Genomic DNA, 26103 nt, shown 5'->3' with positions numbered 1-26103 from the left:
CCTTCTGGAGGCCTCAAGTTTCATCTGTGCATGACAATAAGTATCATCACTGACTGGAGGCAAGTTCATGGAATTCAGGAAGATTCATTCAACATTTCCTAAACAGACAGGACACGGACACAGCGGTAGATAGAGCTATTGCTCAGACTCATTTGTGTTGTCCTATTCTCAGTTCAGTTTTAAATATCAATTAAAAAAAAGGAAAATAAATCAGTCCAGGCCAGTGACAATTCAGCACTTCCTTTTCTCTCCTTTTGCACAGAGCATCACAGACTAGAAGCTTGAGCCTTTATTTTCAAAACCTCACAACCCTCAGGAGACCACCAAGAAAAGAGGAAGGGAAAAGCCCTGGATGACTCCACTGCTTAATGTTCCAGATAAGTCATTTTGCTTTCCTAGAGAAGAAAATCATTTTGACTGCTAGGGTCCCGAACCTTTTTCAGCACAGGCTGAGTCCCACACTGTCCTGGAATTTCTCCACCAGCTATTGCTGTTGTGTTTGCAAAGCCTTTTATCACTTCCTTGCTATTTTGCTCTTGCACAGCACGGACTTTTCAGGTCAGTGACAAGCATCCAGGTTTTTCTTTTGGTCAGGAGCAAATGTATGAAATAATAGTTACCTTATTGTTTACTCAGAGGCACACAATGCTTTTTACTGCTGTGCTTTGCATATGAACACAACCGCCACTGACTTCCAGAGCGTGTAAGTGCAACTATGAACAATTTACCAAAGTTTAAACAAGTTGTACCACATTTAACATAAAGTGTCTTCCTCACATTTCTATAACCCAGGCAGCTTCATATCCTCAGCCACACCTTCCTATAAAACACCCTCTAACAAAGTCAAGAAAAAGTAAAGTTAGCACACATGAAATCCCACATCTGGGAAACTGGTCACACTACTCTGCCCATATCAGTTACAAATCTAGGACGTAGCACTACACTGTGTGGCAAGGGAAAGCATTAGAAATGCAGCTGAGGCTTCTGCTTTTTGAACAGCAACTTCATGTTAAAGCAGAAATTTACTATCACATTAGTTTAAAAAAATATTTAAAAATCATTGCTACAAAAGACTTGGAAATAGAAGCACCCAGCAAGGAAAAGCCAAGTCAGCACCAGGGAACTGCTACGTAGTCACATGTTGTGTGCCAGTGCTTTCCCGCCCCTCTCCCTTTGCTCTTCCTTCATCCCGAAGAACAGCATCTGTTTCAGCTCAAACACTGACCACGCACGCTGTGCAGAGACTCAGGGAAGATACATTATGACCTCAACATATTTTCCCTCATAGTCTATCAATCCTTGGGCCAGCACAGCCATCCCTGGAATGCACCATGTTCTGCACAGCATTTATGCACCACGTTCTGCACAGCATTTATATTTTCCTTCCCTTGCTACTGTAAAAGGAAACAACAGTTTAGTTGTTTAGCTGCTGGTTTAGTGATCAGATAATATTTATCCCTGCTATAGCCTTAAGGATTTCATTGAATTTTGGATCAATGGGGTCTTGAGCCTGGATCCCACAGAGGTAACGAGCAGTGAGCTCCCTCACTCTCTTTTGCACACACACAGAGATTTAAAGTGATACTGTTGGGCACAGCTCCAAGTACACTTGCTTCTTCTGTAACCTAGCAAAAAAATTTCAAGTAAAATAAATACATAAAAGTAACCCTTAAAAAACTAATGCAACAGTTCGTATACATAGAAAACATTAAAAAATAGTCTACTGTCCGTTCCAAGGGAAGAGTCTCTCCAGCTAAGTCACCAACAGCAAGCAGATGCAACAAAAACGAGCTTATAGGACACCAAAGAGAAACGTATTTCAGTTTCAAAAGTATGCAAGCTATTGTGAAGTCTTGTTTTTCAAGAAGCTTAGACTCTGAGCCCACCACAGGCTCATTTGCAAAGCTCAAAATGCTCAGAGTGATTAGGTGCTACAAGGGTGTTCATAGGCTGGACAGCATTTAGCAATGCTGAGTGTGAGGCACATATGACATGACAGGACTACAACTAACTAAAAAAACTGAAAAGGTCAAAAAATAGATCTCCATTTTCAGTGAGTTCAACAAATCATGAAAAAGAGAATGTGACAATAACAATGGACGCAACTCCCACAGGGCACTGTGACAGCTTGTTTTTTATGCATATATATAATCCTTATCAAATGTGATCATGGATCTGACAGAGTATTGCTGTGGTGAGCAATGAGGTGTTGGTATTGATACTGCTTTTTGACAGGGCCCATATATTTACATTGCACCATCACAGTGAAAGCACTGAGGCCTTATCCCAAACAGAAGCACAAGCCTGATGTGAAAGTTCTCATCTGCCCTTCTCCATTTCTGTCATATGGGAGGGCACATATGGCCACAACCTTCTTTCAGATTTTAAAACCCATGGAGATTGATCAAACCCAAAAGAGACCCTAGTTACCTCGTTTCAGTAGCACATGCCAGCATTCCCCAAAATTGCAATAAATTCTGGGGATAAAACCTACAATTTCATCCAGATTAACTCATTCCTTACTCCTCAAGGCAGCCAGGACTGCAACCCACATATTCACTGGATAGCTGAAGATAAGAGCAACTGTCAATAAAAAACAAAAACCTCTCTGCACCAAGAATTTACATAACCAGCTCCAGTTACAGCTAATTAGACTGATTCCCTTAACTTCTCCATTACATCTTCCTGCATTTTTCAGTTAGTTCTAGTAAGGTGTACAATAAATTATTATTAAATAGAAACCAAATCGATCACTTTATAAGTACTTAAAAGTATAGATTAATCAGCGCACTACTATTTTATTCTAATTAAGACCTTACAATTAGTAATCTGGTGTATTAAATAAGGTACCTGAAGCTAATTCACTGTGCCAAATCTGCCCTCCAGCTTTGGAGCTTTTGAAATATTTAAAACTTTCCCTCCCTCCCTTTTGCCATGGAAAAAGACCTACACAAGTCAGACAAATGTGAATTACAAGGAAAAATTGTGTCATTAATCTTACAGACTTGAGAGCGACTTCATTTTTTTTCTTCTTTTTTCATCTACAGCAAGGGTGCTTCCTACTTCTTATCATATAATATGCCAAGAGCACTGAAGAAAGACTGTGTACAGAAAGTATTTCAACTATTTTAATCTGTCCTGTGAGGACTCAGCAAAGAATTCAGTAAGAAGACCACAGTCATATGATAGCTTAGTGATCCACAGATAGTGGACAGTGAGCTGCAATACACTTAACCTTACTGTTCCACACTACCACAAGTACTGTCCATGTGGTGAGAATTGAGATCACTTGAAATTACAAATGCTGTAGCAGCACACTTATTTGTCAGTGACCAGCGAACGCTGACATTAGACAAGCAGGCACTGGTCAAATTGCCTAGGCTCTACGGGGCTGTCATTCCACACAGCAAGAAGTTAGCCAGCATTACTCTGCCTTCAGAGGAAGCCGGAATTCAGAGCAAGGGAAAAACTAGTGGTTGCCAACAGTGTTTTAGCGAAGTTTCTTCCAAAGCCGTATCCATTAACCCAATGAGGCTTTTTCACAGGGCTCTCAAGCACCACTCTCACACACGTGTGGCAGCAGGCTTCCCTCTCAGCCACTGGGACCAAGCCAGCTCTACTTTGGGCATTCCACAACAAAGCATCACACAACAAGTCGTTGCAAGTGTGTTGTACGCAGTCAGTCACTTGAGAAAAGAAGCTGAGCAGCTTACACCATGAGAGCCCCTTTTTAAAAAGAAAGCAGCTCTGTACATGCCAAGCTTGATTTGCCATGTGCAGACACCCTTCACAACACTTGAAGAGGCAGCTGCCGAAAAGCAAATGCCAACTGGCAGCGTGGATGAGTTCTCTCTGAAGCCATCCCACGTGCGCAGTCTCTCCAACACAACTTCTGCGGCCTCTCCTGAAGAGGCTGGAAAACCAGAGCCTTTCCCCTTGGTGTGAGAAAGGATCTTCCCAAAAGCTGGGGCAGAGGAGTACAAAGTACAAAGCAAAGGATGGGAGAAAGGAGCAGCAGGAAGAAAGGAAGAAACAGGAGTAAAAGAAGCAAGGAACAAGAAGATGAAGCAAGACAGGAGATGGTTTTGAATTGATACCCCCCTCCATTGTAGGTGTCAGTGTATTCTCCCAACTAACAAGCAATAGGACAAGAAGAAATGGTCTCAAGTTGTGCCAGGGAAGTTTTAAATTGCATATTAGGAAAAAATTCTTCTCTGAAAGGGTTGTCAACAGGCTGCCCAATGAAGCAGTGGAGTCACCATCGTTGGAGGTGCTTAAAAGATGTGCAGAGGTGGCACTTAGGGACATGGTTTAGGGTTTGTCCTGGCAATACTGGGGTAACAGTTGGACTCGATAATTCTAGAGGTCTTTTCCAACCTAAACAATTCTATCATAGTATACACCAGGGAAAATAGAGACAAATATAAGTATCAAAGAGAACAAAATCACTGAGAGAAATGCGGAGGGATCACAACTTCAGTGTTGTGCTCAGGTTACTCCTTCCCACCAGGTCTTAAACTTCAGAGACAAGATGTTAAATGAGGCTTTTAGACAGCCCACTCTGGTCTGGAACATCAGAAGGCACCAGGGTCACTCACACTTTCAAATTTTGCCACTCATTTGTGGATATAGCAGAAGAAATAAACAACTTTAAAGCTGTTCCCAACATCCAGAAGAGCCTCTGTGCCAGAGCAGCTACCACTTACCCATTCTAAAAAAAGTCTTTAATTCCTTGCCATTATTGTGTCACAGATTCCTACAGGGAGAGGCAACACAACCAAACCCACTGCCTTCCTTGTTAAAAACAAAACCAAAAACCCAACCATCCCCAAGTCACACCAATCAGGAAAACTATCTGCAGGACAGAAGCTCTAAAGTGGGTTGGACATCTGAAATACAGGTGGAGGAAACAGACTCTGATTTGAGAAGTGACAGATCTCCTGTAACGCCTATATGCCATCAGTACTGATGCAGCAACCAGATTAATTAAAACAAACAAAACCAACAACAAACAAACAGCTCCTACTGAAATGCATACTAAGGGGTGTTTCATGGGAATAAAACATTCCCTTTCCCAGGCTTCAGGAGTTCTACATGGGGAGAACCGCAGCAGGTAATTCCTGATCTATATTAAGAACAAAACACTTTCTCCAAGGAATAGGCAGTGCAGGGCAACACATTATTACAGGTCTCCAAATTATATCACACTGTGAGTGCTTTGTAGTTAGAACCAAAAGTCAGCAACAAAGGGCAAGCTGGGCAAGGGCTACCAGGGATATTGTACAAAGGTCAAGGCTAAAAGGAAAAAAAACCTCACATGCTGGCATAGATCCATGGGGTGGCTGCTGCGTCATATCCCTTTAAATGCTTCTTACTAACTCCGCTTCACAGGAATAAAGGAATCAAGTGCTATTCTTGTGCCAGAGCATGGCCCTGGAGTCCTTCCTTCCCAAAGAAGATGCCAAGAACTGCTGGACGAGACCAGTGGAAAATCCTTCTGTTATTACCTGAGCCCAGCTCTCACTGTTACATCCATATTCTAAGGCATAAAGCAGAAGTAAGCATCACTTCTGCTTTCATATATATATATAAATATGGACATATTCTACAAGTATGTGTACACGTGCAGAAATTATATCCACAAACATACATATAGATACACAGCAATATCCCTTAATAAGCTACTTGCACTGCACTCACCTCACTTCAAGCATTATTGTATACATGTCCATACTCCTCCCTCTTCACATTCAAAACAACATGACAGTTTTTGCTTTCTCCATGGAGAAGCTGGGAAGAAAAGCATTGCCTGCCAGTACCATATTAGGACAGAGAGTTCCTAGACACGGAAAGTCCTCGGATACTCTCCTCTTTCTTCCCTGGACATTCCTTCTACCTTCTCCTCTCTTCCTTCCCCGGTAGCATAAGAAATATTGCAGCGCATTTCAGGATAAAAACGGCTAAAACAAAGTGACTTGACATTTTAAGGTAGGATCAGCTGCAGGTAGCCAGCAGTACCTCCGAATGGCCCACATGGCTCTGCTGGGCACAGAAAGGCCACCGCTCCGCTGCTCCTCAGATGACGCCGGGTGACAGGAGCTCCAGGTGCCCCGGTGAGCAAAGCGATGCTTCCCGTTCTCCCGACTGGCCAGGGGGACCTGCAGCGGGGCAGAGGGAGAAGCCACAGGCTGCCGGGCAGGTCTCTGGTGGATCCCTCCATTTCTCCTGATCACACATGCAGAGAAAAGGGAAAACAAGAAGGGGAAGGGGAAAGAAAAGGATTTAAGGATTTTCCTTTTCCCACTTTTACTTATCAGAAGGTTGAACATTATGAAATCAGCATAACAAGATATCTAACTACAAGAGGTGACATTTTATTACATCCAAAAGACAAAGTCTTTGCATGCTGGGAGGGCAGGATTTATTAGCTCCAAACTGGATCTAAAGGAAGAGACTTAACGGGAACAGAAGATGAGCACTTCTGTATCAAGCTGTTCTCTGAACCTCTGGTAAGATGGGAAGCACTGTGAGGAAGAATATGATGCCCTTCCTAATTTTTTGCTTCAGAAAATAATTGATGTTCCACCTCTTTTAAACAGAAAACAAATCTGTACAGGTTGGAGGAAGGAGCAGGGGCTGAGTTTGAGCAGCACATAGAAGGCTGTTTATTTTCTGCTGTCCCTTAAAGTCAAATGCAGGAAAGATGTCCTGAGCAGCACAAACAACAAATGAGTGCACAATACACAGAACCAGAGCAGATATGAAAATGTAGCACATCTGGACTACAGAACTTCATTCCTACAAGCTATGTAAGTGCCACATCTGGGCAATTGGATGCCATTAAAGCAAAGAAATAACTTGAAGAGGGCACTGGAATGTGAACCTGTTGGAAGGGGGAGACTGAGGGGAGGGGGAAGGCACAGATTTTCCACCAATTAATTAACAGTTGTGTTCCCTTTACCCAGGCAGCTCCTGGAACACGCCTGTCAGACTGTAAATGCAAGTGTTAACAAGCGTGCTGGCTGTCAGTCCCCAGAAATCTCCCTGGCTACTTGCCCACCATTATGAATTACTTATGCAGTCAAAAGAGGAGAAATCCTTTGCTGATCCATCATACCTGCCCTCTGATTGCTATTGCTGCTAGAGGGGCCAGAGGGAGGGCATGGGAGCCTAAAACGTGGTCTGTACCCTGTTAGGATCTAGAGAAAGGGTTGAAATGGGAGGGAAGCCAGATGGTCCTGAAAGAGCAGAGTCCTTCTCCTCCCTACATTTGCTGCTCTCACATTGTGCCAACTCTGGCATTCCCCAAACACCTCAAGGAGCTGATTCAATTCACTGTGGCAGAAAACATGATTTCAGTATCCTTTTTTATGGTGTCCTGGGTTTTTAGTAACCCAGATACACGAGCACACGCAGGGGGGTGCAGGTTCCAGAGCTGACGGGGCAGCACCGGTGGGAACACAAGAAGTTATAGCAGGAACAAGACCTCCCATTCTCAGTGGCAGTAAACTCTTACATTCACCCATTGACAGATCTGCACCAGAGATGTTTTGGCAGAGAAACAGATAAAAAACTCAGTGTCTATAAAACAAAGGACTTCTGACTTTTAATGGAGATAGCGAATAGCATAGTTATTTGCAACACTGAGTGGGTGAGGGGTATAAACTTCAAAGTTTTTAATTTTTCTCCAGTAACTGCTGAGAGCTGCTAATTATTCCAATCATTCCAGAACTGGATGGATATCTTCCCCCCTCTTCTGTTCTGCAAGGACAGAAAAAAAAATCAAACCTGATTTTACTACTAATCATCATACGATATTTCTAAACCCATGACACTGTGATTGAACAGTCAAGCAGGCATTGCTAATGAAAGGAGTTAAGCCAGAGATATCTAAAGATGTTGATGCTTCGGTCAGAACTCCCACAGAAAAAATAAGTGTTAGTCTTGCCAGAGCATTTTAGGGATCAGTTCTTCACATCTGGTCTATCTATCCAGCAGAAGTTATTCAGGCCACAAGAGAGCAACAAATAAAAAGAGAAAACAAACATCCTCTCCCTCAAAAAAAAAACCAAACAAAAAACCCACAGAATAAAACCTTGGTGCCTCCAAATTTGTCAAATGTGTGCCATTTAATTCAGCAGGGCAAGTCCATCTTCCCCAGTGCTATATATAATAATATATATTTTGGACTCACAGGTGGAAACACTTGAAAAGCATAGCGAGCACAACAGGTTACTTACAGTTTGAGTCCATTGTAGGAGAGGGAAAAGAAGTCATAAACCAAGCACACACCAAACACAGTGACTCCAGTTTCTTTCACCAGCATTGCACACGTCCCAAGGAATAAACTAAGCAGCAAAAAGAATGGGGAGGCAGTGGGAGGGAAATGTTCCCCAACATAAAGCTGATCCACACTCCTGAAAAATAGAATTGACATAAACTATCTCAACTTTTCTGTTATTTTCATGTTTACTACATTCACACAAATACTGAGATGCTTCCTTAATTTCCTGAGATGCTGACATGAACATGTTAAGACATGAACAGTCTACACTGTTTGCTGATGAGTGAAGAAAGGTTTAGACACAGAACGGGAAAGTAAAACACAAATAATGGAGCTGCTCGAATTCTTGGTGCACGAGAGGGGAAAAAGGACAAGTAGAAAAATAAAATGGACTTGAAACAGTCAGAGGAAGGCAGAGTAAGTACAAAGACAGTGAGGGCAGACAAACACCTGCTTTCTGTCATCTACAACATACATGCTTAATTTTCCTTATGTGACAAAGAGCACTAGGCAAGCAAACCACCCACACTCCCCTGAATCAAAGATGTGTCCTAATCATTAACAGACAGGGCAGCAAGCCTGTGCCAGAGAGGAGAAGGTGAGAAAGAACTGAAATCAACAGGCAGATTCCTGTGGGGTCACTACCAGTTTTACACCACTGAAACCTTCTGATGAAAACAGCATTGTTGGTTTGTAGCAAACAGCCCAAGAGGTATATAGGGATATGTGCAGCTTTTCCCCGTGGCCGTGATGACACAGTGCTATTTCTAAATGCAAACAATATTATTTCTAAATGTAAACAACGCAAAAGGCACAGAAACCCCACCCAAGTAAGCTATTTCTGTATCTATACTTGTTTAGTCACAGTTTTAGAACACAGACCAGCAAACAGTGCCAAGTTTTCATCTGAAAAGGATGACTAATGATCTAGACACAATCTTCAACTCTCCCAGACCAGGTATTTCAGAGTCCTACAGTCATAGCATGTATTTCAAGGGCAGGCAAGCATTTGTCTGTTCTTCACTCTACATTCAGGCGATTTGTCTTCTGTTGAAAACATTTCTTTATAATTTTTAGCTCTACACACCATCCTCTGGTGTATGGTCAGCTGTAATGTCAATGGAAAAGGGAACTATAAATGCTGACTTCTGGTTTTATGTTTATTTGTTCTCATAAGCATCACTGTAGTGAAAGCAGGGGGGCCAGGACACTTCCATGCAGCAGTGCTGGGGGAAGTACCTCAGCCAACAACAACCAAAAACTGACAGGTTTCCCTTTGGTCCCCTCCTCAGACTAGAGAATCTCACAATGTTACCACATACCTATTATAGGAGAGAAAAGCCAACAGAAAGAGTAGACAGGCCAGGACATCTGCTCTGCCTACTATACCTGTTACCTGAAAGGAAAAGACACACAGGTGTAAAAACACATACATAAAAAGGCATGAACACTCAGTGACTGCCTCAACAATCCATGCTAACTGCTACTATTTTAAGTTTTTTATCTTTCAGTGTTATCCTCCCTCACTACAGTAAAATGTTACTTGGAGAGTGTAGGATATGTCCAGTTTTGCCTGCTGCATTTCTCACTTGGTAAAACAAATGAGTAAGCCAACAGTTAAGTCATTCCTTACTTTCTTATTGAAATATTAATAAAGTTGCATAGAGAATGCCAATGTTAGGAATCAGTTTTAATTTTGTATAATAAGGCTCAGATGAGAAATGCATCCAATTCCAAGAACTGATATTTGTTAAAGAAAAAGACTACTGAAACAGCAACTCTTTGGAAAAGACTTATTACATAGGAATGAACTAATAAATAATATTTGAATAAACTTATCACCAAAAAGGGATACAGTGATATATAATTTATTCTCTTTATGAACAGTCTGAGCTTATGGGAGATTTTTCTACATATTAATTAACCAAATCTTTTCATAAAAAAGGGAATAATGAAGAAGAATGTATAAACACTCTTTTTTACAATTATTTCAATATCCTATTTCATAAAGATCTAAAAATCACCCATAAAGCGAATAAAAGGCCCTTTGAAATTTCGCCCCTTTTGAGATTATATAATTAAGCCATATCCAGCGCTCTGGCATTTATTTTAACCTTTTAAAGTTCTGACCCAGACAAAAATAAATTCAAAGAGTGCCTCTTCTAAAACCTCCCTTATAGTATAAAAGCTGTATTATCAAAAGCAGCCTAGCTGATTAGTTCACACAACACAGCACAAGGAGTAACTGTAAAGCTTGTGGTTTTCTGTTATTAAGGTAATCTCTCTTCAAAAGTTGTGGGTGCAGCAGCCGTTTCCCCCTCGCTCGTTTACAAAGGCTTGTAATGAGAGCAGGTGATGTCAGTGGGATCTCAGCTAACGAGTGCATTCCTTTTTTTAAGTGCAGATAGTTGGATATTGCCTTTCCTTCTCAAAGGCAGCAAGACTCATTTTAGCTACAGGAGTGTCTCCTCATGTTAACAGACTGCAGTTTTAGAATGACTATGCCTTAAAACGTTTCCTTGTAAGAACAGAAAAATGTCCGATATGAGCCGTTGCTCCGCAAACTTATCCTGACGTTCATTAAGCTAACAAGTTGTGTTTTTTCCTAAGATGATACTCCTGGCTTTTAATTGAAATCAATATAAATTAATCCATGGGTCAGATCACCTCTATCTGAGCGAGCTCCTCCAGAATAATGCTCCCTTCACTTCTTCTCCCTTAAATTGATGACTACAGGAGATGACTGAAGGCATGTAACAATGTCCCAGCAGGAGAGCACGGCCTCACTGAGGTCTTTGGTTTCAGAAGACTCATGACTGTCCATTTATTCCCAGCATTGCTGATTAGGACCATCATTTAGAATTTAGTGCCAGAGCAGAAAGACTGCAAGTATGAATACACATTTTTCTTAATGACTCCTGCAAATTACTTTAAATATAGTACATTCTCACTTCTGCTCCTCCACAGCAAAAATCACAAGTACCATATTTTGTATGACTCAGAGGTTTCCTTAAAAAAAATTAAAATTTTAAAGAATGAATTTATTTTTAGCTTTTTGTGCCACATACTTACAGCCTCGGTGTGAATGGGATGCACAGCAAAGAACAGCGCCGTGACAAAAGCAAGTCGACAGTCCTTGAACACAGCTTTGTCACAAGTGTACATCAGCACAACAGTCACCAGACAGTGTAAAATTACATTCACTGCGTGGAAATAGAAGGGGTTCATACCAGCCAGCAATATGTTTAATCTGTAAGGAAACAAAACCGTTACTAGATTGGAGAGGTCTTGTAATAGCAGGACATCTTTCAAACAGTCTAAAATACGCCTATTGCCCAATTTGCAGTTTTCTAACATATATGCTACTCAACTAATTACTGAAAAATTGCTCTAAACTCCTGGTTTATCTGATTAAAGAGAAATCACTTCCCCAATTATTATAATATGTTGTTGCATTTGGCAACCTTCTTTACACAGAGATTGGAGAGGCTTGTGCCCTCCCAGCACAGTTAACAGTAGTGAGACAATGCCTGTGCTTCCTTAGCAGCAAATAACCCCGGCCAACATCAGAAATATGGCACTGGTCCTATTTCCCTGTTGGCACCTTCTGCAGTCCTGTTGGACATATGGCAGCTTTACAACACAGGTAGTTATTTTCTACTATGGAATAGATGTTTGTGCTTGGGAACAGCCAGGGATTGATTGGTAAGGCACTGGAGCATCTGCGTAGCATTACAGGGGCATTTATTCCCATTTAACTTCCAGAATACTTCCACATAATGAAGGTTAAGCATTTATTTAAATGCTTTACTGACTTGGGGACTACATAAAGAAGCTCATCTAAGAGTGACCATCATTTTTATAAGGACATTGACAGTAAAGATAAGATAGCTAACATGACCCTAGATTCCATGAGACAATTAGGGTTCATTAGTTGTGTCGATCACAACAAAAAATAAAATGTAACAAGCTGTTATGACATTTGTTTGACAGCATGTATTAACACATTTTTCTGGTCACTGTTTTTTACAGCCAGTTTGCTTAACAGCTGCTGACAAGTTTGACTTAGATGCAGTTGCAGATCATTCTCTCTAGTATTAACAGCATCTGTACATTTGGACACATATATATATACTCACACATATATACACACACACACATGGAGTCTATGTCTAGGGAAAACTCCATATATGAACAAGGAATTCAGGAAAATGCCCCTTAACTAATGCTAAAGGGCATTTTTTAAAAAAAAAAAACTACAAGATACCCAGGGAAAAGACAACTCAATCTAAATATTTTGCATGTAGATGTAAACATGCTATAGGGTCAATAATCCTTCCTGTCGTTACTCAGAGACTCCAGGTCTCCCATGACATACACGACGCAACAGCAAAGCCACTGAGCTGTTGCTACTGTGCAAACACCTTAGTTTTTTTTGTGAGACAGAGGAGGTGTGGAGAGGTCTGTGACGGCCAGACAACATATGTTTTTTATAAATAACTCTCTACATTCCCTATTCATAAGCAACAGAGTGCTAGCTGTCCTGGGTTGCATTTTCCAGGCCAATCTAACTTGACCAGAACCAGGAGCCTTACTTGTGCATTCCTGCTGTGCTCCCACTGGAGTGTTTGTGGAGGCAACAGCTGAAACTCAGAAAGTTTGGGAAAAAGTGAGATTTTTAGAATGACTTGACCTTTCCCTTTGAAGTATGGGTTGATGCAGTTACATTTTGACAAGACATCAGACCATGCGGTTCAAGAATACATGAAGAGTTGGGGCTTTTTCTTTTTTTATCCCATTTCTCCTGCAAGCCACTTCAGGGCAGCAACATCCATCACTTTCCCTCATTTCTACCAGCGCTGAATGACAAACCACAACGAATGGCAGTAACAGACATCCAGCCAGAGTTTCAGCTGCAAATACACTGCAGCAGCAGGAATCCCCAGGCTTAAACCTTGCTTTCAGTGCACAGAGGGGAACAAGGGGCAGTACAGTGCCCCCCCGTCCCAAAGGAGCCAAAGATCCTGCTCAGAGACACCTGCAGATGTGCACAATGTCAGGGATCACCTGCAGGACACGCTCTTTATAACAGTGAATCATTTCTGGCTGTAAATCAGCCGGAGCACAGTTGTCGCCATCGTTCGCCCTCAAATGCCAAAGTATGCTCTGGTAACCTGATTTCTGGAGTAAGCAGGTGCAGCAGGTGAGGACGGTGAAGACAAAGTGCTCAGGCTATCAGGTGATATGAACCTATGCACAAAAATGTGAGAGATTCTCATTTATTTATTTATTTGGCCAAGTTGTGAAAACTAATCACTAAACCCATGACATCTGACAACACCCTTAAAAAAAATCTATCATTAGTATTCATGGAACACACCTGATCACTTCCCATCCTGCAAAACAGTTCTACTGGCAGGAGAGGCAGAACCTTACAGGGAAGGAATCTTCCTGCTCCCCATCAGGTCCCCTATCCCAAAGGCAGGGTGTGCTCCTCATGCCCCCTCTTAGGGTGAACACATCAAGTCAATGAGGCTTGTAAGCTGTGAGTTACCTGATGTAAATTATTGAAAACAGCTCTGTAAGAGCATCAGCTGAGCAGCTTGGCTGTTCCCCAGTGTATTTTTTGTATAAACTAAATAAAAGCAGAACAAAACACAGACATAACGATACCGTGTTATTCAGATAAGCCTTCCAATAAACACCAAAATCAGACTGCAAGCATACTTCAGTGTATGGTTTAAACACCATCTTTGGTGGTCCATGAACACTAAACATGAGTGTGTGCAGGTGCTATATTCACACCAGTGTTTTTTTGCTGCCAAAGCTCTTTGTCATAAGAAATTAGGCCACACGGCAACAAAGGAAACATTCTTTCGTCCTGAAACAGTCCCAGCAGAATGATGTTGAAACATTAGCAGTGGTTGAATTTATTGTACGTCAAATGGGTGAGCAAATCTGGGTCTCCAAACAGCTCTAATTCAAGTCACAAGAACTCCCCAGCATGCTCACATGCCCATGGGGGGAAAAAGGCAGCCTGCAGTGGAGCAAATTTGGCTTTCCATTGTAAAGGAACTATGGAGCAACTTCTGACCAAGGGACCAGGAGAGGATGGGTAAACAAAAAATTACTTCTCCCTTCTTAAACTTTAATACCCTTGTCTTTGTTTACTGGCAGCAGCATGTAGCAATTATACACAACACACAGCTCAGTAAACAAAGGAAGTAAAACAGAGATATGAATCTCAAAATTAAGGAAGAAACGGTCTTTCTCCAACATGATGTTCATGAACAAAAGTTCTGGCAAGCAACAACCGTACCCCGTTGGAGGGGGTGAGGGTGGTATTGTCCTTGTATTTCCATATTTAAACTGGCCCAGAAATGGGGAAATTCAGATCATGTGGGCTGGAAGACCTTAGCCACTTCTGCATGAAGATCATAACATCTGTCTGAGCTTGTAAGGTATGTGTTACAGGCTTGGTAGAGCACACAGCTAGGAGAGCAGATGCTTTGGGCTGGCTGGCCAGGCTTTTTGAATTGATTGCTTGTCAAACCAGAGACCTGTTTGCAAACAGCATTCTAAAGATCTGGGGCTGAATAGAGCAAGTGATAGTGCTCCTCAAAATAGAGACATCTGAAAGAGGAGACACAACCATCTCAGACAAGGAGGTCTTTCCTCAAGGGAGCCACCCACAAAATACATGGAGAAGAAGAGTTTTTCATTGCTTCAACACCTCTGCTGGAAGAGGCCCTGGAGTCAAAGAGTGCACTCAGCCTCCTGGGAAATGGCAAATGGCACTTCAGACACAAAGGCCCTTAAAAGACACAAGAGAAAGGAGGAGAAGAGCACATATACCAAAGAGCAGCCTCTCCATGCTAGGTGACATCGACAGGTATCTTCCAAAAGATCTGATGAGCATCAGCCAGGCTGCAACCAAAATAAAAACTGATAGCAGAAATCTCAGCATCAATTGCACGCCTCACCAGGGAGAGAAGTCTGCACTGAAACATGTACACAAGCCAAGACTCTCGTCCCAACACTTGTCTTTGTGTCCAAGTGTTGTAGCATGTGTGGTTCAGCATGTCACACCCAACACAGAGCACTGCCAAAACCACCTGCCCAAGCAGGAGGTATACCAAAATAAGAAATATATCTCTAACATAAAAATCCCTTTATTTTGTTAAGGCTAATGGATGTTTTCCAGGAACAGCAGCATAGTTTGCTTTGCCACCTACAGTAGCTTTTCCGTTCCTTCACCATCCATTCTAGGAAAAGGAATTACACATCTCCACTTTCAGAAAGAGACTTCCACAGGCACCAGCTGTTGAAGGTTCACTGAGTAGAGCCTGTAAAACAGCTCTCCAGAAGTGGTAAATCATTCTGGCTCTTAAAAGAAAAGTGACATCTATCAGAACCCACAGTTAACCACCAGCCCTCCATCCCACTGGCACAGCTGCCTGAAAGAATGGCATTTGTAGAGCAGGGACCATGCTACCCTCAAGCCACAGGAATTCACACCTCCTCTAGATAAGTCATCAGACAGGGACACATCTGGGTAAGCAATTCCCTATAGAGAGGGCCTGGAAATAGAGTGGGACTCAGTGACTTCATCCTCACAGACCCAGAACCAGAAGGGTCTATGATGCAAGAGACAAATCCCAAAAATATCCAGTGACTGTATATAATCACCAGAACTCCCGGGCTCTAATATAGTGCTTTTCATCCCCTTGTACACACGAAGACTCATTCAACCCTTTTTAAGGCCTCTTATGATTTAATAATATTGTAAACTATAATTGGCAAGTTTCTCTTTTTATATACTTCGTTATTATCCCTGGGCAGCTCTTGTTTAGTTTAATCTGTTTTATGATTTTCAAAAGACTAACAGAGAAACACAACATGTTATGAAACAGAAATGCACAGGATAATAATGGTAATTTGTTATAGCAAGTAACACTTAATGGAAAGTCTCAGAGCATCCTACACCTCATAAAACTCCTACAGTTTTTATAAAGGAAAGCTCACATGTAGATTTATATAAATTAATCTTAACATAAGAACACATTAAGTTTCCTGTGATCTTCTTTTCCTGTTGAAATTGTGTGTTATATATGGCAAACTTCATGCAAAGTAATACCCAATTTCAGTGTATGGTGAAATCTCCTTATAAACTCCACAGATGCATGTACTGTGTGCCAGGAAAATGAGCATTTGCACTCCAAAAGAGGTGCAGCTGCATCAGTGGCAATAACGGTTAAAGCTCTTTGTGGAAACAGCTTAAAGATTAATGAAAAACCTGTAGCAGTAAACAGAAAATAAGCGCCTTTGCAGAAGTGTTAGTGCAACAGCCAGCACAAGCAGGGCAGAGTTTCCACCACAGTACAACAGCACTTTGTGCTGATTTGTGCTGATAATCTTTCCATAGTACAGTACAATGCCTCAGAATTAAATGGACAATAAGGCTTAAATGGTTTGTTCCTTGATTTGCTATAATGGCGACGGGTGAGAAGACAGAGGCCGTATCAATTCCCAAGCTACAGCAACTCCCTTAGAGCACAGCAGTCATCACTTACAAGAGCACTAGTTAAGTGTTGGAATTCAAAGCAGGTTACTGCTTTCCAGCAGAGTTAGGAAAAGAAAATAGAAATCACAATTAGACTGCGAAGAAGCAGCACCTCGAAAGCAGCAAATATGCCAGGGCAAAAATATCTAGTGAAACCCTAGAAAGTGTGGTGTGATGATCGTCCCTGTGCTAAGACTAATGAGAGCATCATTCACACGAGTTTAGATCTGCCTCCACAAACTTGGAAAACTTAAAAAAAAAAAACAAAAAACCAGATGACGGCAAGTTAGAAACTGACAAACCAGGTGTCATTTTATCTGGATACTGAACAAAAGGAAGTTTTGTCTTCAAAATTATTCTCGAACAGTATCTCAGCAAGAGCAATGCACTGACAGAAACTCACATCTCGTGAAACTCTTCAGCAGCCATCAATCAGGCAGTCCTCTTCCCAGTGCAGGGAGAGATGAGACGTGATCAAGAACCAAGCTAGCACAGTCACTCATCAACAAGAGAAAGCAACACTAACAGAAATCTAGTATGGAGTTATTAGGCCTAAAGACAGTTTTTCAAACCAGGTATAATAGATTTCCACCAAATTTGAAATTAGTTTGAAATAAGCTGCAGACTATGAAGGAATTGCCTTTTTAATATACAGAAGCAAAGAGAAACAAAACAAAACCAAGCATAGTGAGTGAAAAGAGAACAGCCCTTTTTCTTTTCCCTTTCTTTCTTTAAATCTGTGAGACAATAAATGAGAAAGGCAGGAAAGCAGTCAGAAACAGAGCAAGCAAATGCAGAGAAATGCCTTTAGCTCACCAGCAGCAGCCAGAGCACTTTATTTTCATGGACTCTAAAGAGTATTGACAGAGATGCTCCTGTGGGTAAGAAGGTTGGTCGAAAGCTGAGCCTTTTAGGTAAAAGATGACCAAAGAAAATTAAGGGTGACATTGGTGCAAGAGGAATAGAATGCCCAATGAGAGAAAATCCCCAGGAACTGGTAGGTGTTAAATAGAGACAAAACACCCCTGAAGCAAGCAGCAAAAATAACTGTGGCTGAACTCACCTCAGCCAAGTAATTCAGGAGAATTAGTGAACTCTTCCCCTCAGAAAAGGTTTTTAATTCAAGAGACAGGCAAATTTTATTGAGGAGTGAGAAAATGTAACTAGGCAGAAGTCCTAAATTTTTTGTACACACCTCTCCTACTGGGCAGATCCTCATCTCTGGGCTTGGCTGCAAGCAGCCTGACAGCATGGACCCTCAGCCAGGCCTGTGCCCCTCATCCCTGGGCAGGGAGCTTCCCCTGACCCTCCCCAGCAGTCCTGTCCTCCTTCCAGGGAGTGCAAGCAACCCTAGAGAAACACAGTCCCAACCTGCAACCAAAAGAATCAGACACCTGCTATGAAAATTTCATTTGTGTGGGAGACTTCTGTGTACCTGGAAAAAAACCCTAAGCTTTGAGGCACCAAGCTTTGGGAGAAACCTGAAATGGCAGCAAGGCATTCTGCTCTGAGTCAAAAGAAAAGCTTATGTGCTTAGAGATGTGTCTGTATATTCCAACTACAACACAACCAGTCTAATAAAAGCATCTGCTTCTCTTTACAAACTGCACCTCACCCCGTGTGGCTACACCAGTACTACATCAATTTCATGGCAGGTATCACAGTATCAATGTGGAGAGTGATTGCCACAGCTTGGGTCGAAATAGTAGGCTAAGCTGTACAAGAGAAATACTGGCACAATCTTAAACATTGTGATGTACAGAGTGAAGAAAATACTTGTGCACTGTGTATTTAACCTGACACATTATAGCTCCACTATATTACCCTGCGATGTCAAACTGTAATACAGCATTAAATCAAGAACAAAGAAAACCTAAGGTCTTTTTTTCCTTCCCCAGGTTGTTTAGGTTTTCTTAAGCTCCCTGTCCTTGAAACTCATGCCACTGATACAGCTGAAAAAACAGAAGGATCAGCTGTAAACAACTAGATAGATCAGAAGGCTGGCAGTGAATTATTGAATCAGTTCTCTCTTTGGGTATGTATTCACATCTAACTCAAGCTTACAGTCACTTAAGGCTTTGATCTGAAGCCACTGGTAGTCTTACATTAGGCTCTTGGTGCCCACCAAGAATACTGAACTGCTGCTGAAGGGTCCCATTTACTTCCCAGCAAGGTACATACCCAAGCCATCACTGGATAGCAGCCTTGATGGGTAGACCTGGAGTGTTATCCATTCTGCAGTCAGCACCTGAACACAGCCCAGACTTTTTAATTTATCTTTTCCCCCATTTTTTTCCCCATCTGAAATACTAGTAGGATAGCTCTGTGCACAAATTGTGCACATCTTTTCTGGTGGGAGAGCTGCATTCCCTTTTGCAGCTTATCTCCCACAGCTCCTCTCCTCCTCAACCACCAGAGCCACCCAGCAGCAGCTGGAGTAGATAACTCTTACACCCTTCCCACAGAGCCAAACATATTCCATGTGAACAGTTACTTTCTCCTCCTAGGAAGACCAGGTATTTGCTGTGCTTCTCTGCCCAGTGCCATCCTCCCAAGTCTTTGTCATGGCTACATGTCCTAGACCTGTCACCACCGTTCTCTTTTGTCCCTGGTGAACTGTTACTTAAGGCACCTCCCTCGCCACCACCTGCCTTGGCACCACCAATGAGGTTTAGCAGGCAGGGCCTTCACTTCTCAACCACCTGCAAACCAGGAGGCTCAAATGTGATTAAAAGTCTTTAAATCTTGGCATCCGTGGGGGCTTCAAAAAGCTTCACTCTCCCCATTCCCTACCACTGGACACCTTCAGGCCAAGTCCACTGTGCTGCTGACTACACCAAATCTTCATCACCTGTTTGTTTCTGGGTTGAAAAATCTACCAAAATGGGGATCTGGCAGACAAAAAGAGAAAGAGGGAGTGAGACAGCACTGAGGATTGCACCTTCTGCTTCAACAGCTGAGAAACATTTTTGCAAAACCACTGGAACCAAGGAGTAACTTAAGTGCTACTGAGGGAATAAATGATTCAGTGAACTTCTGTTAGTGGAGACAAGGTGTAAGACAGAAAGCACCCAGTTTAAATATAAAATCCTGAGTGAATTACAGAACTGGCAGTTCTTTTTTTTTTCCTACCCTTCATCTTAACATTTTATAAGGAAGACACCAAGAAATAGTATATCCTAAGTCCAAAAAAGTCACCTTCTTTAGAAAGAACTATACTGAATCGCTGCTTGGAGAAGAAAATATCTGCAGGTGAACACCTCTGAGTGACAGCAACTAGAGAGCATGAAGTAAGTTTTCCCTAAGGACTAAGCAAAACCATTGCCTACCATCTCACCTCCTGTGCAGATGAGGAGTTGTGCTGGACCTGTCACCTAACAGTTACCCACGTGTAATAGGAATGCTTCTGAACCAACTAGTTTTAACACTCCTTTACTTTATAGAAGTCAAGAGAAAAGGTAAGAGAAGTTCAAAAACACAAGGCAAGCATTATTTAATTCAACAGTTCATATGCAGGCTTTTTTCCCCCCTTCTGATGCTAACCTACACGAAACAATGCAGCAGTTCTATGAATATTTTAAGTTTTGCTTAATGGTTCCAGTAACAGAGGCCACTCTAATTTTCCTCTGATCATTCATACTGTCAGATATGGTGTGAATGATGTCAAATACTTGAGCTCTTTTCACTGTTTGGCTCCAGAGCATTCGTCTACTGGAATGAGGACTGTCACTTATGATTTCCAATTCATCAGGGACACTGAACTACTGTTACACAATTTCAGCAATGTCTGCTTCAGATTTTTCTGACAGATGGGTGATAAATTTTTTTAATTGAGATCATTTCAGGAACACGTAGCTTATACATAGGCTATGTTCAGCCTAATGAAAAGTCCACAGGGCATCATGAGTCCTTCCTCTTACTTTCACAGCCACAAAAGGCAGAAAAGAGACTAAGTTTCTGTAGACTGATGGATCTGTAGATATAAATTTCAGCCCACCCTTCACATCTGTTCTGTGCATGCGGTTTGGAGATCTCCCAGATTCTTTAATCTTAGTACAGCAAGATGCAAAACAAGCCTTTACAGATTAAAGTTTCATGCAAGAGAAGCAGAGCCACTAGGCAGGTATAAAGATTCATGCTGCTACTAAAATGCCTTGGATTTGACCAAGGTAGCACAACAATGAAATAAATTAAATAAAACAAGTGAATTAAAAAAGTAAAGATACAAGAATACTTTGGTCCCTTCTCCCCTCCCTCAGCAAGATCCTGCAAAGCTCGTCACAGAGTTTTCTCAAGTATCCTAAGCAGATGCAGTAAATTCTAACAAAAGTATTAGCAACATTCCTTTTCCATTCAGTTAGGAGTCAATTTTTGTTGAGCATTCTACAAGCAACAGGGTAAAAATCCTTTTTCCTTCTGCAGGAGGAGAGAGAGCAGCCAGCAACCTCCTGCTGGGCAAGGCAGGGGTGGATGGCTCAGGCAGGCAGAGCACAGCTCAACCACAGGCTCAGTACCGCTTGGCAAAAGCTCCCTGAGGCTTCTTTGGAAGTGCTAGGTTTGGAGGATCCACTCCACCCAGTTCTTAACATCTTACTCTGACACCCTACTGGTAGAAATTAAATGGGAAGAATGTGGAAACTGGATGGCTGAAAGGATAATTGGGACACTGTGGAAATAATCTTCCTCTGCAGCCAGGGAAGATAAACGATTCCTTCCCTATTCCAAACGCAATGCCAAATGGGGAACAAATGATTCTGCCTTTGACCCAATGTCTTTGCTGTATGGTTATTAGAAGCATTAAGGATGAAATCTTGCTCACAAAATTAGTCTCACTTCCCTTCCAAAAAGGACTAGACAGAGACAGCACTTCATCCTTTTTTTAGACATGCACACACCTTTCAACAGCAAAGGCAAAACCAGTTCAAATACAGACAAATCAGAACGAAAGCATTCCATTATTAAACTTGAAGACTCTTTTGCTCATTAGCATAACATAACCTCAATCCTGCAACCTGATCTAGGAGGCCAAGTCCAGCACTAATACTGCATGCCATGTGGTCAGTGGTGACACGCACAGGTTCGCTCACATCACCCCCAGATGTACTGTTTGACGAATGGATTAATTAGACAGATCGCCAACTACAGCAGTTTGGCTGGATAGACGCTGGAGAAGGCACTCAGTGTGCACAAAGACAGCTCTGCCCGTGGCAACCTACACCCGCATAGTTCCTTACAGAAACATGCTGAGACACCCCTCGAGGAGAAGGCACAAAACCTGTTCTAAACAATCCAGTCTAAAAGCGTTTGTGCTGTTCAGCTTTACTTTATCAGGGATATGTCACCCTGTGCCCATCCAGCTCTGCTTCCCCAGACCAATGGCTCTTGGCTCCAAGCCCACCTTTACAATAGAAGGACAGCAAGTGTTCCCTGAGAATCCCAAAGGAATGTCTCATTCCCGAAAACCACTCTTGCTTCACAGACACATGTGATTTCCACGTAGTTTGTGAAATTCTATTTATATAACAGATCTTTTAAAGAATTGCTCAGTTAGCAGAGTCAACCAGGATCGGGTAACACACCCTCCCGGCATACTTGCTACTGTCCACATAGTTTATTCCTTATGCCTGCCATAGTTTGTAATGAGCATCTACTGACCACCTGCAAACAGGACCAGAGTGCTAAACATCGCCCAACTACGCCAGTTCTTCAGCACAGCTCCCTGCAAACACAGGTATCATTTTTAAATACTAACACGTGCTAAATATTCACCATCATTAAGGCTTCATCAGAATAAATTAAAAAGAGATAAACCTAATGGAAAGAATGACAAACTGTATGGATTGTAGCTAAACTGATCTGCAACAAATTCTTTTCCTCGTGGAGAGAGGCAAACAAGGGTTTTCTTTCTAGGATTAGCGACGGTAACTGTCACTTTGTTGCTGTTCAATTTCTCTTCATTCCTATAAAACCGAAACTCCTCCTCAACAACTCTGCCCGGTACACAGGGAACATCTGAAGCAGCGAGGCTGCCGGGGAACTCCGCGACTGACACGAGAGGCTGGGAGCTGCCAGGAGGGATGCACAGAACGGCGCGGTACCCGCGAGGCTGAACCCCTCGCTTAGCGGTAAGAAGAAAGGTGGGGATGACTACGAGTCTGCTTCAAAACAGAACGCGGGAAGTTTCTGCCGCGATCACTCAATTGCGGAGAAAAAGTACTGGAGATAAAGCAGAGGAGGAACTCACGAAGATATTATGTGAACACCTTTCTCAGTCAATAGCGCTTTCCAAAACGCTCTGTTTTCACTTTTATCCCCCCGGCAGCCCGGGGAAGAGGCGCCACCTGTTCCCAAATCACCAGGGAAGCGGGGCACTTGCCGGGAGAGCGACGGGCTCCCACGGAGCGGCGCCTCATCGCTCCTCATCTCCCGCAAACTTCCACCGGGCCGAGCCGCGGGATCGCCCCGGTGGCTGAGCCCCCTGCCCGCCCCAGGGGCGCCCCCCGTCCCGCACAGCTCCGGGCAGAAATGCTGAATCACGAAGCCGAGGGTGCGGGACGGGTGCCGCGGGACTCCCTCGACCCCCTCCCGGGTCCGGCCGGCCCCCTCCGCCCGGGCGCGGAGCCGGGAGAGCGTCCGGACGGAGCGGGATCCGCGGCGCCGGGCACTCACTTGAAGGTGAGGACGCAGAGCGGCCGGTAGGACTTGTGGCTGGTGTTCTCGGCCATGCGCTTGCCCCAGAAGTCGTTGGCGAAGGCGGCGGACACGGGGGCGGCCGCCCGCACGTCGGGGTTGTTCACGATGGCCCAGACGTCGTCGTGCACGAACTCGCCCCGCAGCGAGTTGCCGTAGCACAGGGCGCACAGCCCCGCCAGCACCGCCGCCGCCGCCGCCCCGCCGCGCCGCCCGCCCGCCGGCGGGGACGGGGCCGGCGCGGCTCGGTCCCGGCTGCGGGAGCCCCGCACCGAGCCCGTCACCGCCATGGCGCGGGGCGCCGCCAGGGCTGCCCCGGCTCCGGCTCCGCCGCCGCCGCGGCGCGGGGAGGCAGCGGCGCCCGCATGGTGCGGGGCGGGCAGCGGGACCGCCGCCGGCCACTCGCGCTCTGCCGAGGCGCTGCCTGCCCGGCTGCAAATAAACAGCGGCCGCCTCCCCGCGCCATCCCTCCCCTCCTCCTCTTCCTCCTCCTCCTCCTCCTCCCCCTCGCACCCCCCCTCCCGCACGCATGCTCCTTGCCGCGCTGTCACACCGCCGCCACCTCCTCAGCCCGTCGGCGGGGTGGGCTCAGCCCGCGGTGCCCCCCGCGCACCGGGGAGGGGGATGCGCCAGGACACGGCAGCTCCCACGCGGGGCCGCGCCGCCCGCGGGCGAGGAGCGCTGCGGGGCGCGGAGCGGAGCCCGCTGCCCCGGGTCGCCCTGTCCGTCCTCTCCCAGGGCTGCCCTGCCGCCTGGCGCCAGCGCCTCCTCCGACCTCCCCGCGGGCACCCCCCCTCCATGGCCGGTCGCAGCTTTCCTGTGGGCCAGACTCACCTGGGGCGCGGGAACATCCCAGCCCGCTCCACGGCACCCGCGCTGTTCCACAGCATCCACGGCGTGCGTGCTGATACAGTATCGATGCTGCTGCACCGCATCCACGCTGCTCCACAGCATCATTGCTCGCCCACACCCTCCACGCTGCAGCATCAGCTGTGCCAAACAGTCCCCCGCTGTGTCCTGCTGGAGGGGAAAGCGTTTTGGTGCCATGGAACTTTGTTTTCTCTACTCTGGTCCAGCCCCTGTCTCTCTTTCAAAATCATTTGAGACCTGCAGTGAGTCCATCCCCTCCCATACATGACCTTTCTTGTCTTAGTGACAACTCCCAGTAACTTTCACTTAAGGAAAGGCTGTGGTCAGATCCTCTATTCAGCCCTGTACAAAAGGTATGTGGTCATGGATTTTTCAAAAAACATGAAAACATGGACTCTATTAATGAGGTTTTGCCATGTAGAGAAAGCCTCCTGCTTATAACCAACCAAAGCAATAACACCGCTTGGCAAAGCAGCTTAGATTCAATTAGGTGAATGAACATGCTGGACATACCTTGAATTTGTTCTTGAGAAACGATACACTGAGCACGGTTCACCACCAGCCTGTGCAGTTCCAAGCTGCTCTCCGTGCCTGCGTGTGAGCGTGCCTGCCTGCTTGTGGGAAAAAGAGGGGAGCGGAAGCCGTGGAGAGTTCATGCAGACTGTCTGGGGCAAGCCCGCTCCAGGAATGCTTTTTCCCCCAGCATATTTGGCACTTCGAGTGATCTGGTATTTTCCAAGTGCAACAGAACAGGCTTTTCAGATGCACTTTTGTCATAGCTAAAAATAACAGTTAACTCCAACTAGGACAGTGTGTTTATATCCGGGACAGGAGGAAACTCCACCAGAAGCAGAGTCATCAATTCAAAGTTTCTCTTTAAGTTGCTGATGACATTTAGGCAGTTGGCTACCTGAAGCTTTCACCAGCATGGGACACCATTCATGGAGGTGTGTTAGTGTTCATTTTCACCAAAGTTTCAAAGTTTGGGTGTGTAAAACTAGACTTCAACATCTGTGTATGGGCAGGGGAAGAGAAACAGCCTGGTATCCTGAGGCACTGAAGTACCAAAGCCCACAAGTGCCCAGCAGCTCTGGAAATTAAGTCATTATTTCACGTGCCTAAAGGTGGAATTGGGACTTTTTGTTGACATAAATAAATGGTGACAGTTACGGGGGGGGGGAAGGGAAAGAATAGGCTATAATGTTGATGAAAGCAAAGACAATGTGTAGGATTTAAATGTTGAAATTGCCTTACAGTAGGCTGAAGGTAATATTTGAAATTCTGATTTACTCCACCAAACAAAATCTTCAATCCCCTGTAGTTCTGAAATGGGCAGCTGAGAGTCCAGCTATTCTCTGGGGCATATGTACTGCACGTGGGTGAGCCAGGCAGCCTAAAGGGGGGTCAGCAGCACTGCTATGTGACCCCAACAAACCCAATATACTCAGCAGCCCAGCTGCTCCTCAGCAGACTGTCCCTCCCCCTGTACCTCTGGTCTACTCATCCATGGATCAGGGTCCACACAGTCTTTCTCACCAATGTCTTTCAGCCTTCTGTCCTCCATCATCACAGGTTGGGGACAGCCCACCTGCTCCTGCCACAAAACAGAGCCCAGGGCTGCCATCAGGCAACCGGACAGGTCTCTCCATTTGTTATCCAGGACTGTGGTAGATGTCCCTGCTGTGCCACAAGTCCT

The 26103-nt window shown here is 44.2% G+C and overlaps 1 protein-coding gene across 1 annotated transcript in view; it reads right to left on the bottom strand.

The window, feature by feature from the left end:
• Positions 1-23827, bottom strand: part of TMTC1 (transmembrane and tetratricopeptide repeat containing 1) — a 144606-nt gene extending 120779 nt beyond the window's left edge. The window contains exons 1-5 of the mRNA XM_017804603.1: positions 23517-23827; positions 11357-11534; positions 9607-9680; positions 8241-8417; positions 6019-6225 (exon numbers count right to left, since the gene is read on the bottom strand). Coding sequence (XP_017660092.1) covers positions 6019-6225; positions 8241-8417; positions 9607-9680; positions 11357-11534; positions 23517-23827 — 947 coding nt within the window. The remainder of the gene's footprint in view (positions 1-6018; positions 6226-8240; positions 8418-9606; positions 9681-11356; positions 11535-23516) is intronic.
• Between the last annotated feature and the right edge of the window lie 2276 nt (positions 23828-26103).

The sequence above is a fragment of the Lepidothrix coronata genome, unplaced genomic scaffold (assembly GCF_001604755.1).
Source record: "Lepidothrix coronata isolate B3197 unplaced genomic scaffold, Lepidothrix_coronata-1.0 Scaffold10, whole genome shotgun sequence".
NCBI classification, from domain to species: domain Eukaryota; kingdom Metazoa; phylum Chordata; class Aves; order Passeriformes; family Pipridae; genus Lepidothrix; species Lepidothrix coronata.
This window is presented reverse-complemented; position numbering and strand designations above follow the sequence as displayed.